A 17,231-nucleotide genomic window follows, 5' to 3' on the forward strand; every position below is an offset into this window, starting at 1 on the left:
GAGCACTGGGGATTGAACAGGAGAACTGGCATTTCAGTATTTTGTGTAAAGGAATGTTTTTGTCTTGGGCTCTCTCGCTAGGTCTCCAGGGTCTCACGGCCTGAGTATGATACACACACTGCGGTCACACTGGCTGGCACGGGACTCCTGGCTCACATCCCGGAGCCTGGCTACCACACCAAGGGGTGGAGGGACCCCGTGGTTAAGAGTATGTGTGTGGGCACCAAGACGGTCTAGATGACCCCAGCTTCATTCAGCCCCTGCATGCCTTCGGGGAACTTCCTAATCGCTCCCAGTCTCATGGCTAAAAATCATGCCTGTCTCAGAGAGCAGAGAGGACACAGCCAAATGTATTCCAGGAGTACCAGCTCCCAGAGTCAGGCCTCCTGTGTGCTCAGCGAGTGGCTGTGGGCACATGTGGAAGTCACGGCTTGGGGCCCCATCAGACCATAGAGGAGGGTGAAGCATGGACCTATCCCATCCACCTCTAGTGGGTTCTAATTCAGTCTCTGGTGAGAAGCAGAAAATCTCATCTCTTTCTTCCATAGGTTTTCTCATTTGAAGAATTCAGGGTCGCCACAGAGGAGGAGCTCACAAAATCCGGAATGGTATTCCCAAGCCTCATGGGTTATTCACGCCACTGTAATGCACACAATCGTGTGCATTCATACCTATCATTATTTGCTAATAAAAAAGTAAAGCATCGTATGATAAACTCAGTATAATAAACAGATGCCTGTTTCTGCCAGAAGTTCATCATGAATGGGTGGGTAACTATCGGTCTGATGTTCACCAGCAAAGGACCAGGTGTTGAATGACCTCTTTTTGCACAGAGCTTTGCTGTTAATCTTCTGGAGACATGTAGATTTTTCTTTGAATCAATTATATTATTTAAGCCTACACTAAGAAATATTAAGTGTCATGCATTGTAATATATAACAGCACGATGACTGAAATCTTGGATCTCGGAGGCAGACAGACATCATTTCCAGTTTAGACCCCACCGCTGACCAGCACCAGCTTCATTCACCAGCCTTCGGTTTCACTGTCTGTGAACTTGGAATTTCTACCCCGTGGGACAGAGTTATACACACAGCCCTTCACACGGCCCCTGGCAGACAGGAAGCACACACTAAATGGTGGCTACCAGTGTTACTCTGTCAGAAGTTAAATAATTAAAGTCAATATAAATGGAGAGGCAGCACTGGAAGGAGGTTACATACTCCCAGTACGACTTTCCAGTACATTTGAGGACATGTTTTTAACCAGAAAAAACATGGGGGAGATTTACAGAAAAGAAACAGGATAATAAAAGGCAATAAATAACTTCTCATGTAAGTCAAACCGCCATAGTTAACCAAAACAATTGCTAAACAATAGTGCATTAGGAAACAAAAGCAGGACCGACCCACCGTGGCAGCACTTAGCTACGAATTCAACCAAACGCCCGCGAGCGCTCTCTGTCAAACGCAGCGGGTAAACCGTGCTGTGCTGTCCATGACCTTCCTTAGTGCCTGCCTTTTGCTTTCCGCTTTTCCAGAAGGAAACATGAAAGAGAAAGTGTTTGCTTTGACTCTTTCACTCCAGTATGTTTTCTCTGGGAGAAAAAACCTCTAATTTCATTAACTTGTGGTCATTCAAACCCGCTTGGATGCACTCGGCGCGCTGTGGCGAGACTCCAAGGTAAAAGCGTGTGCTGTGTCCCGGGGTTCTAAAGGCCCAGCTGTCTTCACTCTAAGTGTCACCCACTAAACCGTTCACCCCTTCACTCCACCAACCAACCAGTATTTATTTGCAACAACTGTGGCCAAGCATCAGGGGAAATTACAAGGGACGAGATGGTAAGGACTCAGGTAAGGCACTGGGCACCGCTCGCCTCTAGAGAAGTGAGAACACACCGCTTCCTACATTTCCTGGGAGAGCCCAACGTGGGCACTTCTGTATCCACATTCCTCCCACTGAATCTAGAAATACTTTAACAAATTATGTACACCTGGTAAAGGAAGAAAGGATGGAGGGAGGGGGGAGAGAAGGAGGGGGGAGGGGGGAGGGAGGGAGGAAGGGAAGGGAAGGGAAGGGAAGGGAAGGGAAGGGAAGGGAAGGGGGGAAGGGAAGGGAGGAAGGAAGGAAGGAGGAAGGAAGGAGGGAGGGAGGGAGGGAGGGAGGGAAGGGAAGGGAAGGGAAGGGAAGGGAAGGGAAGGGAGGAAGGAAGGAAGGAAGGAGGAAGGAGGGAGGGAGGGAGGGGGAGAGAAGGAGGGAGGGAGGGGGAGACAGGGAGGGAAGGAAGGAAGGAAGGAAGGGAGGTAGGAGGAAGAAGGAAGGAAGGGTGAAGGGAGGGGGAGGGAGGGAGGGAGAAAGGACACATTTCCTTCGAATTTCTTTAACATACATGGGGCAACCTCAGGAATATTCTGCTAAATCTGAAGTGAAACTAGCCTTTCAAATAGAGTCTTGACTGCTGGGACAAGACAGTAATACACATGTTTGCCTTCCAGTTCCCCAAAGAAAATTGCTAAATAATCTGTTAAAAATTGCACACATCATATACACGGCATTGTACTGGTGCTCAACTTTACAGAGTAAACTGCACGTGTAAAATTATAGCAAACAGGAAATTCCTGGTCCTGGCTGTTCCCTCACAGAAAGGAGCCTGCAGAGGCTGGTGAGGACCAGAGGCCATGGGAAAGTCCCTGTTCTGGAGACACTTGGGAGGACAGAGGATGGAGAAGCCCATGAACGTGGGTGCGTGGGTAAAGGCAGCACTGTTTTTTGATGAGGCTGATCCAGGGGAGGGGAGACGAGACAGCTTCCAGAACTGCAGCAAGTGTGATGATGAAAACTAGCCAAATCTTTAGCCAACGTGAACCAGCTAGAGAAAGCTTCAAGGATCAAAAAACTGGTGATATGGGGGGATCGCCACACAACAAATTGCCAAGTTCACAATGCCTCGTGTTCGTTTAATTCCTGTAACTCTGTGGGCAGCTCTTTGTCCCATGTTTCTGTTTTCCCAGACAGCTGGGGACACGGGATGGGCCGGCCAGTGCTAGCTCATGAAACTAACTGACCATGGAGCGGCCAAGGTCTCTCCCTAAAGCGTTCTGCAGCCATGAACAGGAAGCCGTGTGAAGCAGGAGGGAGGCTCTGCAGGAAAAAAGAGGGATGGTCTGAGCCTTGCCCCGGAGTTTCTGTGTGGCCTCAGACATCTCACTGACCTAGCTGGGCTTCTGTTTCCTGTCCGTCCCTACGAGGAGGTGGCTATAAAGACCCTCACTGCAATTATTTGGGTAGAGAATGTTAGTCCTGGCCTCACATCTGAGGTATAAGAGATCTCTCTCATGATTTTCTTTAAATCATCTACATTCTGACTTTTACCGCCACCCCAGTGAGGGAGCCAATGTTTAACCTGTTGTCATCAGATGATCCTCCTTTTGATCTTGTCCCCAGGGTCCTCCATAGTGCCCAGGCATCCCAGCCAGCCCCGGTTACCATCGAGATAGATGCTTGTGTCCCAAGCAGTGTGGACTCCCGGGTTGGTCTCTGACTCTGTGCCGTGCTTTAGTACAGGGAATTGGACAAGTCAAAGAGTTCTATTCCAGGGTCTTCCCTTTTCAGTTGCCACAAGCAATAGTGCCCATTGAGGCTGCCACCATCCCAGGTGACATCACTGAAAGGCCTGGAGAGAAAGGTCTCTCTCCAAGTCCCAATCTAAATCCACCACTATCCCTGTCTGGCCTGAACAAAGAGCCTCTCTCCCTCCAGGACCCATGTATGCCCTTGTGGAGGGTAAGTTTAGATTGTCAGAAATAACAGGAGATAAAGTGTTCTGTGGACAGAGTGCACTGGGGCCCCAGGGTGGACATGAGCAGAGGCAGGTGGTCACAGGTGGCCACTTCCTTCAGAGAGGAACAGGGACAATACTCAGGAAGGACAAAGGCAAGCTGTGTGTGTCAACAAATGAGTCCCCCGCACCTAAACTCCTCGAGCACAGACCAGTTCGTTAATTCCAGAAATACACCAAGAAAGGAGACAAGTCACATGTCAGGGAATAACCCTGACATCAGAGTCCAACGGAAACCACCCACGAAGTGCACGGTCCAGCCACCAATACCCACAAAGTGAATGTGCTGTTCCTCCCATCTTTGCTAAGAAACTAACTGTGCCCTGTTTCATGAAAGGATCAGGAGCTTGAAAGGGATTCTTTTAAACAGCCTATAACGGAGAGCAAAAACTGGGAAGGCATTAAAAAATTCAGCTATACAATCACTATTTTGCTGTGAGGTTTCCCTGATGAAGACAAGTCCAAGGATGTATAAAATTATATAAATGTAGTATCTTCTGCAGTTTCGAATGTGACCATTGGCGAAAAACATCAATGTGCTAAACTGTTTCCTAGCACATACATGCACACGTTGCTGTGCTTGTAGAAGTTGTGTTGCTGTTGCTGTGTGACAAAGCCCTCTGAAAACTTAGTGGCCTCAAACAATGATGGTTTTACCTTCCTCAGTCCTGTGGGTTGGCTGCATCCCCAGCAAGAGGCTCTTCTCTTTCATTCGGCGTCAGCAATGGCCCGGCGACCGCCCCGGGGCTAGGATGTCTGAAATGGCCCAGCCATCCACCTAGAGCCTGGGCAGGCCCGGCCAAAAGAGGACACCCTCTCTCTCTTCACACAGAATCCCACAGCCCTCCTCCCTGTGGGGCCTTCCTACAGCTCTTAAATGGCGACTCAGGGCTTCCAAGAGCTCAGAAGCAGAAACTGCCCAGACTCCTTCGGGCTCCCGTCCTGACACCTGTGCAGAGACACCTAGGACACCTTCTGTTTGCTAAAGCAAGACCCTGCTTCAACATGGAAGAGCGGTACAGAGGGATGTGGAGGCCAGGGTCACCGGGGACATCTCTGGAGACCAGCTACCAGGAGTACAACAGGAAATGACATGAATTTCCTGATCAGCCCTCAAGGGGAAGATTACTAAAGAACTGAATTATCAGCACCTATTAAAGAAAAACCCTACCAGGCCACCAAGGAAAGACACAGAAACATGGCTCCCACTTCTGGTCGCATTCTACTTAGCACAGAAGCCACATCTCGAGAGAGAAAATAAGCTGTATTTTAAGGAACTATCTCATCCTGATAAGAGTGCAGCTCTGATAAACGCACAAGGCTCACTCAGGACAGAGGAAGGAACATCCTATCTAGCACCTTAGGAGTGTTCTTGGTTTTTAATGAGAATGCACCCAGCAAGCCTTCGGTGGTGTTAAATGTACCTCACCTTGTTACCTACTAAGTAAAAAGGCACCATGTGGGATTTAGCAGCGTTTTTCTCAGCGAACCAGGGATGCTGGCGCCACACCAACCACACCGTTGGCTGCAATTGTGCTGTCCTTCTCACCGGCTATTTCCCACGCCCCCTTCCACCCTGCTCCACCCCACCGAGGGCCAGGTACTGAAGCGAAAGCATAAAACGTAGTAGCGAAATCCGTACGTGAACAGTGTGTCTTAATCGCTGGAATAATTTCGCCAAATAGCAATATGCAAAAACCCTACCGGGAAATTAAGGAAGTTTTGGAGCACAAAGCTTTACACAATGGACAGACACCCTTTTCTCTCTCCTTGATACACAGCTTCATGTCTTAAACGGGCTCTTCTGTCGGATGCTGAGAGCACTGCGGGGTCTCCCGGTCACGGTGGGGAGAAGAAGGGAGCGCAGCCTGGAAGCACCTGTCTCTCCCTCCTGTGTCCACGAGCACACCTCCTCCAAGCGCCGTCCCACTCGGTACATCCCCGGACCTACAGCCCCAGTGCCCATCCTTGCACACCTGCTAATCATGCCACACACACGCGCACCTCCACCCAAAGCTCGCTGTCCTGAGACCCACGCAGGTCTCTCCAGATGTGCCATCCAGCTGTGTGACACGGCCAAGGCCACCTCTCAGGTCACCTGGAGGCCAGCATCTCCCGCCAGACTCATATTCTTCCCAGCTTTCCTCCTTCCCTGTCTTTCCAACCTCACCCCACGGCAACAGCATCTGTCCACACCTGCTAGGAACTCACTGATGGGAAAGCCGGTTCTATTATTTGCTAAATGAGTCATTTGTGGGAAGGTGCAGCGTTTACCTCTTAGAGTCTGAGAAGTGGAAATAACACGCAAGATCCCAGCACAGGGCTTGGCTCAGGGTAAGGACACAAGAAAGATTACCATTACATAAACTTGCCAGTTAGTCCTTATTCTAAAATCGTTTTAATGTTTATTCATTTTGGAGAGACAGAGAGAGACAGAGCACAAGGGGGCAAGGAGCAGAGAGAGAGGAAGACACAGAATCCAAAGCAGGCTCCAGGCCCCAAGCTGTCAGCACAGAACCTGACGCGGGGCTTGAACTCACCAACCGCGAGATCATGACCTGAGCCGAAATCGGATGCTCAACCAACTGAGCCACTTAGGCACTGCAATTAGTCGTTATTCTAAATACCCCATTCTCGAGTCTACCTTACCATTAAATGTCTACTAAGCTAAACAGCATTGAAAGGAAAATGCGGAAAATTTTCAAAATTAAATTAAAAAGCAACCATAAGAAGACAACTTTCACACACACACACACACCATATATATGTGTATATATATAAATGCGCAATAATATATATATTAGCCAGTTAAAGGAACCAGATGGACAATTTACAGAGGATATTTTTAACTATATGCAGAAATGACAGTGTGAGGGGGCTATGTCCTCTCCAACATTTTCCAAAACAGGAAAAGCTGTCAACAAAATGAGAAGGGGAAATAAAGAAAATACAATATTATTATGGAAATGGTCAATTTATGGGTTCCTTGGCTTTTCATGTAAGTTTGGAGAAATTAGTAGCATGTTGGTGAAAATGTATAACAGCAGGAAACAAACCTGAGCCACGCTGTTTGTGTACTTTTGACAACATAATATTTCAGGGGGCAAAGGGGACATTTCAGCCACTTTGGGGAAAATGCAATTACCGTGACAGTCTTCAGTCCCCCTCTGCAATCACCGTGCTCATGTCTTTCAGCCATGACCGTGAGCGGGGTGGGGGGGGGGGGTGGCACCTGGTCGTACCCCTGAAGGACAACACATTTCTTTGCAAAACTTAAAGAAACATTAGCAGCTTTAAGTCTAAATCATCGGATCAGTTACCAAAGAATTTACATTTTCAAAATAACAAGTTGGGAACTCTGCAGATCAACTGACCTACAGCCTCGAAATGTCTGTCATGAGAGACAAGGAGCTGAGGCACTGTTCTAGATTAACAGAGAGCAGAGACATGAGGGCTCGTGCAGGGCATGTACTCGATGGGATCATTTGGGGATCAGCCTGAAGGACATTATTGGATCGACTGGGGAAATACATTAAATAGTTGCATTACAGCAGTGCTAAGTCTCCCAAGTATAATGGAATAATATTCTCCCCAAAAGACATTCAAATGCTACCCCTCAGAACCTGTGAATGTGCTGGATTGCACAGCCAGGGGGAACGAAGGCTACAGATGCCATCTCAACTGACGTGAACGTGGGCTGGTTTCCTGGACCAGCCAGGTGGATCCAGTGTAGTCCCGGGAGACTCGGTGCCAGAGTGATGTGCTTCGGGAAGGACTCCATCAACCATTGAGGGCTTTGAAGATGGTAGGGGCCACGAGCCGAGGGGTGCAGGCTCGCTCCAGAAGCTAGAAAGGCAAAGACATGGATTCCCTCCTGGAGCCTCTAGGCAGAGCGCAGCTCAACTGACAGCATGATTTGAGTCCAGTGAGACCCATTTCAGACTTCTGATATCCAGATCTGCAAGGTAATACGTTTGTGTTGCTTTAAACCACCTACCATGTGGCTATTTGTTACACAGCAGCAGAAGAAACCAATACAGCAAGCATAAGAATTCTGCTGAAATTATGAAGAAGAATCTTCTTGTCTTGGGAAGTACATACGGAAGTATCTAGGACTAAAATGTCATGCTGTCCACAACCATCTCACAAATATCTCAGCAAAAACAAAAAAGGAGGGGCGTGGGGGGTCAGACACTAATATGATGATATGAGTAATCTCCTCCTCAATCTCCTGATCAATCTCCATGAAGAATGTGCATGTTCATTATACCAACAACTTTCCCAAGAGGGTTTACGATTTTTCGGAATTCAAGTTCTCGGAATGAAAAGAGGAAAAAGAAAAGGGAAGGTTGTGAGATCGTGTCAGAGCTCAGAGTCGGAGTTGGACGAAGGGTTCTTCTAATCCATTAGCAAAGTCTACCATTGGCAACTCCCACTGTGTATTGGGACACCCCAGATACTCCACGGCAGGGAGGTGAGGAGACAACCCCAGGTCCCCTCCAACCGCCCCCGCTCCCCAGCAGAAGTCAGCAGTTTTATTGTCTGGAGTGTGTGGGTGGGGGGGCCAGGCCAACTAAAGGTAGATACACCATTCAGACAACAGGGGTCAAGTGAAAGCTTGCTTCCTGCACGTCTGGTCAGTCTCCACTTCCCCACGGGGCCCCTGGAACCCCGGCAGCTGACTCACACGCTCTGGGTGGGAGACTGGCCGAGTGCTCTGGGGAGTCTCAGCAGCCGCGAGGGAAGACGTCACTGCACTGCTGGTGGGGTCCCCCCCAAACTGGCCGTGGAGACCACCCTGCAGGAAAGACCACCCAGGAGCCCACAGCTTTCAATCATGGTCTTAGTGCAGCACTCTGCGGTATGAGTCGTCGTCTGACATTTGAGAAGTATTTTAATATGAAAGACACAGTCCAAAATAATACACTTTGTTTTGCAAACATTCAAAACATCCCCTAGCATTTTATTAACAGTGTCAGAGAATGGGAAAGGTAGCACATCCATACAACAAACTACTAAAGAAATTTTAAAAAGGGGGGGAAGGATATGTGGAGAACAAAATATTTGGAGAACAAAAATGTTTTGAAAACAAAAACAACTTTTGGAAACTGATATTATGAGAGCAGAAAATTTTTAAATTCAGTGACATAGTTGCGAGACGGAGCGGAGAAAACTTTACAACAGAGGAGTCCCCGGGGCTTCCCGGTTTCCTGTTTCCATGGTGACCAGTCACCTTCTTGGCCTATTTCAACGTGACTACGGTCTAAATGCTCTGCCCCAGGGGCTGACCAGGGTCACTGGCTGGGGAATCCGTGTTCCAGAAACGCTGTCCCAGCCTCAGCCAGTGCAAGATGCATGAGGCCACATAGGGGCCAAGCTCAAGGGGACAGAAGAAGTGTGAAACCAGATCCAGAGTCTGGCAGGAGGAGAAAGGTGATACCAAAGGAGGGGCTCTGGGAAGGCAGGTGCAAAGCCGAGGTGGGTGGCACCAGCTGACCCTGGGGCAGAGTGGGGACAGCTTACTCGGTGTCTCTCCCATGTCTTTGTCTGTCTCTGACCTGCTGCATTCCATTTTGGTTTTTAGGTATAACCACCAAAAGTCAACCTGATTCAGCCACGTTCATCCCAACACCATAGGACATTTTTAAAATAAATTCTCTGAAAGCAGAGAATCATAAATGTTTTGATGAACAAACATGTCTTCATTCCAACTTCACTGCAAGAGTAGTTGGCTCTCTGGGACCCTTCGCACGGGACCCAGTGTCCCTGTCCACTGATACCTGCTCAAAAGTACACACGCTGCTTCAGTTCACAGCGAGCGTTTCTACTGGGCCCTTGGAAGTCTAGTCGCTGCAGCCAGAAGTGAAGTGGCCAGCCACGATCCTCACCTGCGGGATGCATTCCACCGTCCATCCACTCGTGGTAACTAACATTGCACTTCATAGGGACCTATCACTAATAAGCGTCATACTCCCATCCCGTAATTATTTTTCCGATTAAAACCATTTTTATTCATCAAATTTGTAAGGAATCACAACGTTCACATTAAGCACGTGCCCGTAGCAATTTCCCTAATTGCAGAAGTCATCGCAGCATCAAAGCTAAAATTTCCATTACTTTACAACCAATGCTTAAATTTCATTTATTTGCTGACATTTCCTACACAGTCTCTGGTCGTAGGCAACGATGCCCAAGAGGGGCACTGCTAGCAGGCGACGTTTTGAAAATCCCTCTCTGACCGTCGGCCTGCCCGTGAACCACAAGGGCTGAACAAGGGGTCACTGGCATTCCACTCCGATTCTGGTGCCCAGCCTTTCTCCTGCTTCCCCTTCCCCAAGTTTTCCAAGTGTTCCCAAGTTTCTCTGATGTCAGGGCACAGAATGCTCGAGTGGGAGAAGTAATGTCTCACAGGAGTCTGATTTGCTGTAGAAAAGCCTCCCACACGGAAGAGGCAGAGAGAGCAGGCGCCCATGCGGGGCGGCCCCCATGCTCACCCCCATCCCGGGTTGCCAGAGCACAAACAGAAGTACGGGGCATCTCTTGGGGGACGGGCTGAAAATTACTCACTGTCGGTCCGTCTGACATTTAAACTTAACTGGGTGCCTACATTTCACCCAGACCAAAATCCTGGCCATTAAAATCAGTACGGGCACACCAGCTTCCAGCCACAAGAGGGTAACAGCGTCCAGACCTACGCTTGGCCGTAGACAGCCAGAACCCTGGGCAAAAGTGAAGGTGCGGTTCCTGACGTTGGATGAACACAGGACGGTGTTCCCTGCGGGGGAGCAATCCACAGGAAGGGCACCCCGGGAAGGCCCAGCAGCCAGGCGGGAGGACAGGTGAAGAGATCGCAAGCCAATCCGAGTGGTGGGGCCGAGGGTCCGGGCCGAGCTGTGGCCAGCCCTGATTCCTGCTGTCACGGTACTTGCCGGGGCCCCTCGACCCAGCTCCCTGACAGCTCCTCCTACTGTTAGTGCCGGCCCACAAACTCCCCACCGCTGCATGCCTAGGGAGCCTGGTGGCCTCTCAGCCGGCCACCGATGGCCTCGGGGCCCTCCCGGGGGATGTGATCTTAGGTGGGCTACCAACTCACATTCCTTCCGTGGCACCCGCTCCTAAGTCTGCTCAGCCCGCCCTCCCACGAGGGGGTTCTCATACATGGAGTTTCCTCCCGGTCCCGCCCAGACTCCTTGCGTCTAGTGCGTCCTCCGTGCCGTAGGCATCACAATCCTAGACGGGTGAGGTCCCCCTGCTTCTCGCAAGCTTTGACCCATCACTGTGTTCGCGTCCCACCGGGGAGAATCAGTCACTCAGCTCAGCCGGTTATGCCGTGTGCTGAGACACGCAGTTGGGCCTGGCAGGCCAGATGCTCCGGACATCGCTGCTCACTAGAGAAGGGAGAACACGAATCTGGCGGGCAGCCAGCCGCCACGGCTTTGCATTCTTGAAACCCCTCGCCCCTGCCCCTGATTTTGCACCTTGCACTGGGTTCTGGATTTTACTTCCTAAATAGCTCTTGAATTGGTCACCTCTTCTCCTCCAGCACCAACTCTTACCTGTGCTATTATGATGTTTCTAGAACAGTCTCTCCTCCTCTCTTTGTATTCTCTTCAGGCTGCAGCTAGAGGATCTTTCTAGAACACAAAATGGGCTTATCCTCTCCTGCTTCTCATCACCCTCTGGGTAGAGACGAAACTCAAACCTACACAGCATGGCCCCCCTCTGACCTCAGCATCACCCCGTCCCCACCACACGTGGCCTTCTTTCAACCCTCATCCCCGTGCACCACCCCCGCCGGGGCTCCACACCCTTCCTTCCCTCTGGGATGACCTTCACGGCCGACTCTCCTTCATCCTTCAGATCCCGAGCCCAAGCCAAGCCTCGCGGACCTCTCCTCCCAGGTAAATCCGCTCTTACACACTCTGGTAGCCCCACGAAGCTCTCCCCACGCCATTCGCACTCCTGCATTTCTTTGTTTAATGGCTTGATGGATGTCTGTCTAGAGTATGAACTTGAATAAGGGCAGGAGTCCCTTTATTTTTGCAGCGACTGTCACAGTGGAAGTTTCATGGGTATTTGGGGAAGAAACAGAAGAGACAGTGAGAAGAGAAGGCAGAAGCGAGTGGTGGAGAGAGAGCAGGATGAAAGGAAGGAGGGGAGCAAGGAAGGGGAAGAAGAGGGAAGGACAGACTTCCCAGAAAGACTCACACATGAGCCCGACAGTCACTTCTCGCACTTCTTAGGTGAGGACGGTGCACGTGGGAGGGCGAATGGGAAACTGAGGAACAGGACGCCCGACTCTTCCGGGGAAGAAGCTGTCAGAGGAGAACACTGGAAATGACCCAGGCCATATAGTCACAATGTGGTGCAGATGTGTCACCTTCCGGGACCCCCTGGGCCACCAGTGTTTAGTTGGGAGCTGGCAGCAGCAAAAGTCAGTGGAGAACAAGGACATCCTGGCAGGAGTCAGGAGCCGGCACCTGTTCATCTCCACCAAGAGTCTCTTACAGGTCAGGCACGCTCCTGAGTACTCAGGTGAGTACTTGGGATCCGTGAGTTCTTAAAAAGCAGAGCAGAGTTTTTCTGTGGTGAGTTCACATTCCAGTAGAAGTAGGCCTAGCGCTTTCTCCTCGAACAGATGGGAATTAGTCACTTTCTCAGGTCACTGGACAGACTGGGCTTACAGGTGGCCAGCAGACCCCAGTCTCAGGGTTGGGACTGTGTCCTCCTTCCACAAACAGGCTTGAGCATCTGACTTCAGCTCAGGCCATGATCTCACAGCCCATGAGTTCGAGCCCCACATCAGGCTCTGTGCTGACAGCTCAGAGCCTGGAGCTTGCTTTGGATTCTGTGTCTCTGTGTCTCTGTGTCTCTCTCTCCCTCTCTCCCTCTCCCCCTCCCTCTCTCCCTCTCCCTCTCTCCCTCTCTCAAAAATAAAAATTAAAACAAAATTTAAAGAATGCTGAATGACAAAATGGTATTAGCAGATAAGTCATCAAACCACAGCTACACGAGCAAAACTGAGGAGGTGAAAACAGTTTTACGTGTGGGGTCTACTCTTCCAAGGGAAGCCCGCTCACCCTGCTGGGCTAACATGCCCCCATTCTAGTAAGTTCTCAGAGAGCCCAGCCAAGCCTTGTCATCCCTATGTCCATAGCACCTGATGCACTGCCTGGTCCCAGGTGTTGGACCCAGAGAGTAAAGAAACTGGATAATCGCAAACACACCCGTGCTATCGATTCTGGAAAGCTGACTCTTTCCTGTCCACACTCATGATTATGGAAGCCCTGGAGATAATCTGACTTTGTTTCACTAAAAACACCAGTACTGAAGAAGAAACTAGTGGGTGGTACAAATGGAGAAGCATTACCAGAATTGATTTATGGAGGAATGTCCGTAGTGGCAGATACTACCAGAGTGCCTGCGTTCAGAAGTTCACGGTCATTTCCATTACAAGCGGAGGTCCCTAAGTGCCTAAGATGGTAAGAGTTATGTAAAGGAAAAAAGTCCTATCTTCTTCTCAGTATCATGCCATTTGGGTCTATAGGAAGAGAGAACCTGTTCAGGAATGCATAAATATGAAACTACGTGTATGCATCACGCCGACATAAACAAATTACAGAACAGAATTGCTACGGTAAGATAGTGCGTCTTCTGGAAGGAGCCAAGATGGCGGAACAGCATGGAAGCTTCTTGTGTGTCTCGCGTCCACAAAATACAGCCAGACCAACACTGAACCATCCTACACACCTAGAACACTGATTGGAGGATTAACACTACCATCTGCACAACATGAACCACAGAATTCAGCAGGTACGCGGCGCAGACGAGTGAACTTGGGGAGTGAGAAGCCGCGGGAAGGGAGGTGCTTTTGCAGGGGGAGAGAGGACGGAGACTGGGGGGCGGGGAGAATAGGGAAAAGCACCCCTCCCCCTCCCCCTCCCTAAAAGGAGCTGGAGAGAAAGTGGAAGATGGGAAACGGCCGCAGGGACTAAAGGAGAAAGGAGAGGGTTTAAATCCCATTAAGACCGTAAACGAGGGGAGCGCAAGGCTGCACCTCCGCAGCTCCCTACCTGGCGGTGCTCTGGTGGGAAGGGCGAATCCCCAGGAACAGAGTGGGGTCCGGGAGGTGCTCGGGCCACACGAGGAAAGGCGGTTCCGCTGCCGGAAGGACATTTGGTGGAGACTGTGGAAGCCACCTGGTCCCGGCAGACCCCGGAAGGCGGCCACGTTCGCCGGTGCTGGAACAAGGTCGTGGAGGGTGAAGCCTGGGGCCAGACGTGTGTGGCGATTTTCCACCATCCCCGAAACGCTGCTGCTAGACTGTCTCGCCAACTTTTTCTGGGGCGGGCTGGCCTCGGGCCGCAGTCTCGGGGCACCGGCAGCAGCAGGGTCCAGCGGGCGTTCCTGGCTGCAGCCGACATTCCGCCGTAGCTCGGTGAGACCCTCCCGCGGAGGGGCGGAGCGGGTCAGGGCCGCAGTCCTTCGGGAGTAAGGGGCCGGGGAAAACAGCCGCGTCCGAGGCAAAACTCGGGAGCGAGGTACGGCCTGGGGCCTGGTCACGGAGAGTGGAAAAGCGGGGAGCGGACGAGAGCTGAAGACGGAGGACGAGAGCGCCATTGCTGATCCGGGAGAACAGACCGGGTAGCTGGTGACGCCATTTTGACCGCTCCCGCGCAGGCGCATACGCACCTTCGAGCGCGGTAACACTCCACCCCAGGAAGCTAGCAGCGCCATCTAGTGGAGAGCGGAGCCGTTACACTGAGCCCCGGCCAACTGGGCCAACCTCGCTCTTCAAGAACACAAGTCTCACCGCCGGCTTAGTTTATGACCTATAAGGCGCTACATAGATTGACTTCTAGAGAACACGAAGTAATTTCAGTCCTTCTTCAATCTGTTAGCGGGTCCATCTATTCAATTTTCTTTATTTTTCTCTTTTACACTTCTTTCCTTTTTCTTGAATACAGAAAGAAAAAATTCATTTTTATTTTCAATTTTTATTAAAAATATTTTTCTTTCATTTTTTACTGTATTTTTTGCTTTTATGTAAATTTTTTCAAATTCCATTTTACTTCCATCATTTTATTTTAGTCTACTACAGTGTATTCACCTTTTCAAATTTTCAAATGATTTCCTTTTTTTTCTTTTTCTTTTTTCTTTTTCATTTTTTTCTTGAATCCAGAAAGAGAAAAACTTCGTTTTTACTTTCAATTTCTATCAACAATATTTTTATTTAATTTTTACTACTGTATTTTTTGCTTTTATGTAAATTTTTTCAAATTCCATTTTACTTCCATCATTTTATTTCAGTCTACTACAGTGTATTCACTTTTTCAAATTTTCAAATGATTTCCTTTTTTTCTTTATCTTTTTTCCCTTTTTTGTTTCTTTTCTTCTTGACTACAGAAAAAGAAACAATTCATGTTTATTTTTAATTTTTCTTTAAAATATTTTTCTTTAATTTTTTTCCACTATATTCTTTACTTTTGTGTATATTTTTTCAAATTCTATTTTACTCCCATCACCTCATTTTAGTCTACATCAGTGTATTCATTTTTACAAATTCTCAAAGGATTTCCTTTTTTTTTCTTCCCCCCCCCTTTTTTTTCCTCTAATCTGTCAAACCACTTTCAACACCCAGACCAAAACACACCTAGGATCGAGCATCATCTATTCGATTTGTGTGTGTGTGTTTTTAATTTTTAATTTTAACATATTTTTAATTTTAATTTTTTTAATTTCAATTTTTCTACCTCATTATTTCCTTTTCTCCCTTCAAAATTACAAAACAAAGGAATTCACCCCAGAAGAAAAAGCACGAAGAAACGACAGCCAGGGATTTAACCAACACAGATACAAGCAAGATGTCTGAACCAGAATTTAGAATCACGATAATAAGAATACCAGCTGGAGTCGAAAATAGATTAGAATCCCTTTCTGCAGAGATAAAAGAAGTCAAAAATAGCCAGAATGAAATTAAAAATGCTATAACTGAGCTGCAATCACAGATGGATGCCACGGTGGCAAGGATGGATGAGGCAGAAGAGAGAATCAGCGATATAGAGGACAAACTTATAGAGAATAATGAAGCAGGAAAAAAGAGGGAGATTAAGGAAAAAGAGCACGATTTAAGAGTTAGACAAATCAGTGACTCATTAAAAAGGAAAAACATCAGAATCATAGGGGTCCCAGAAGAGGAAGAGAGAGAAATAAGGGTAGAAGGGTTATGTGAGCAAATCACAGCAGAAAACTTTCCTAACCTGGGGAAAGACTCAGACATCAAAATTCAGGAAGCACAGAGGACTCCCATTAGAATCAAAAAAAAAAAAAAAAAGGCATATCATACTCAAATTCAGAAAATATTCAGGCAAGGAGAGAATCATGAAAGCAGCAAGGGGGAAAAAAAGTCCTTAACCTACAAGGGAAGACAGATCAGGTCTCCAGCAGACCTATGGACAGAAACTTGGCAGCCCAGAAAGGAGTGGTGGGATATATCCAGTGTGCTGAATCAGAAGAATATGCAGCCAAGAATTCTTTATCCAGCAAGGCTGTCATTCAAAATGGAAGGAGAGATAAAGTTTCCCAGACAAACAAAAATTAAAGGAATTTGTGGCCACTAAAGCAGCCCTGCAAGAAATTTTACGGGGGACTCTATAAAGGGAGAAAAGATGAAAAAAAAATATATATATATATATGTATATATATAAATAAATACCAAAAGCAACAAAAGATTCGAAAGGACCAGAGAACACCACCAGAAACTCCAACTCTACAAGCATCATAATGGCAATAAATTCGTATCTTTCAGTACTCACTCTAAACGTCAATGGACTCAATGCTCCAATCAAAAGACAGGGTAACAGAATGGATAGAAAACAAGATCCATCTCTATGCTTTTACAAGAGACCCACTTTAGACCTTAAGACACCTTCAGATTGAAAATAAGGGGATGGAGAACCATCTACCATGCTAATGGTCAACAAAAGAAAGCCGGAGTAGCCATACTTATATCAGACAATCTAGACTTTAAAATAAAGACTGTATCAAGAGATGCAGAAGGGCATTATATCATAATCAAGGGGTCTATGGACCAAGAAGACCTAATAACTGTAAACATTTATGCACCAAATGTGAGAGCACCCAAATATATAAATTAATCATAAACATAAACTCATCAATAAGAATACCATAATAGGTGGAGACTTCAACACCCCACTGACAACAATGAACAGATCATCAAATCAAAAAATCAACAAGGAAACAATGGCTTTGAATGACACACTGGACCAGACAGACTTAACAGACATATACAGAACATTTCATCCTAAAGTAGTGGAATATACATCCTAAAGTAGTGGAATATACATGGAACATTCTCCAGAATAGATCACAT

At 48.1% G+C, this 17,231-nt stretch overlaps 1 protein-coding gene across 4 annotated transcripts in view; it reads right to left on the minus strand.

The window, feature by feature from the left end:
- The window catches only part of LOC128311327 (uncharacterized), a 61,826-nt gene extending 45,600 nt beyond the window's left edge, over positions 1-16,226 (minus strand). The window contains exons 1-3 of one of the 4 annotated variants that reach the window (XR_008289723.1): positions 13,912-16,223; positions 11,395-12,153; positions 10,919-11,226 (exon numbers count right to left, since the gene is read on the minus strand). Coding sequence is in view for 3 of the 4 variants with exons in the window: in XM_053201286.1 (XP_053057261.1) it covers positions 12,062-12,153; positions 13,912-14,575 (756 nt within the window). In the remaining variant the exon portion in view is untranslated. Of the gene's footprint in view, positions 1-10,918; positions 12,154-13,911 lie in introns of those variants that run through there. The other 3 variants (XM_053201286.1, XM_053201287.1, XM_053201285.1) reach the window with 3 other exon arrangements.
- Positions 16,227-17,231: the final 1,005 nt, after the last annotated feature.

The sequence above is a fragment of the Acinonyx jubatus genome, chromosome A3, assembly GCF_027475565.1.
Source record: "Acinonyx jubatus isolate Ajub_Pintada_27869175 chromosome A3, VMU_Ajub_asm_v1.0, whole genome shotgun sequence".
Classification (NCBI taxonomy): domain Eukaryota; kingdom Metazoa; phylum Chordata; class Mammalia; order Carnivora; family Felidae; genus Acinonyx; species Acinonyx jubatus.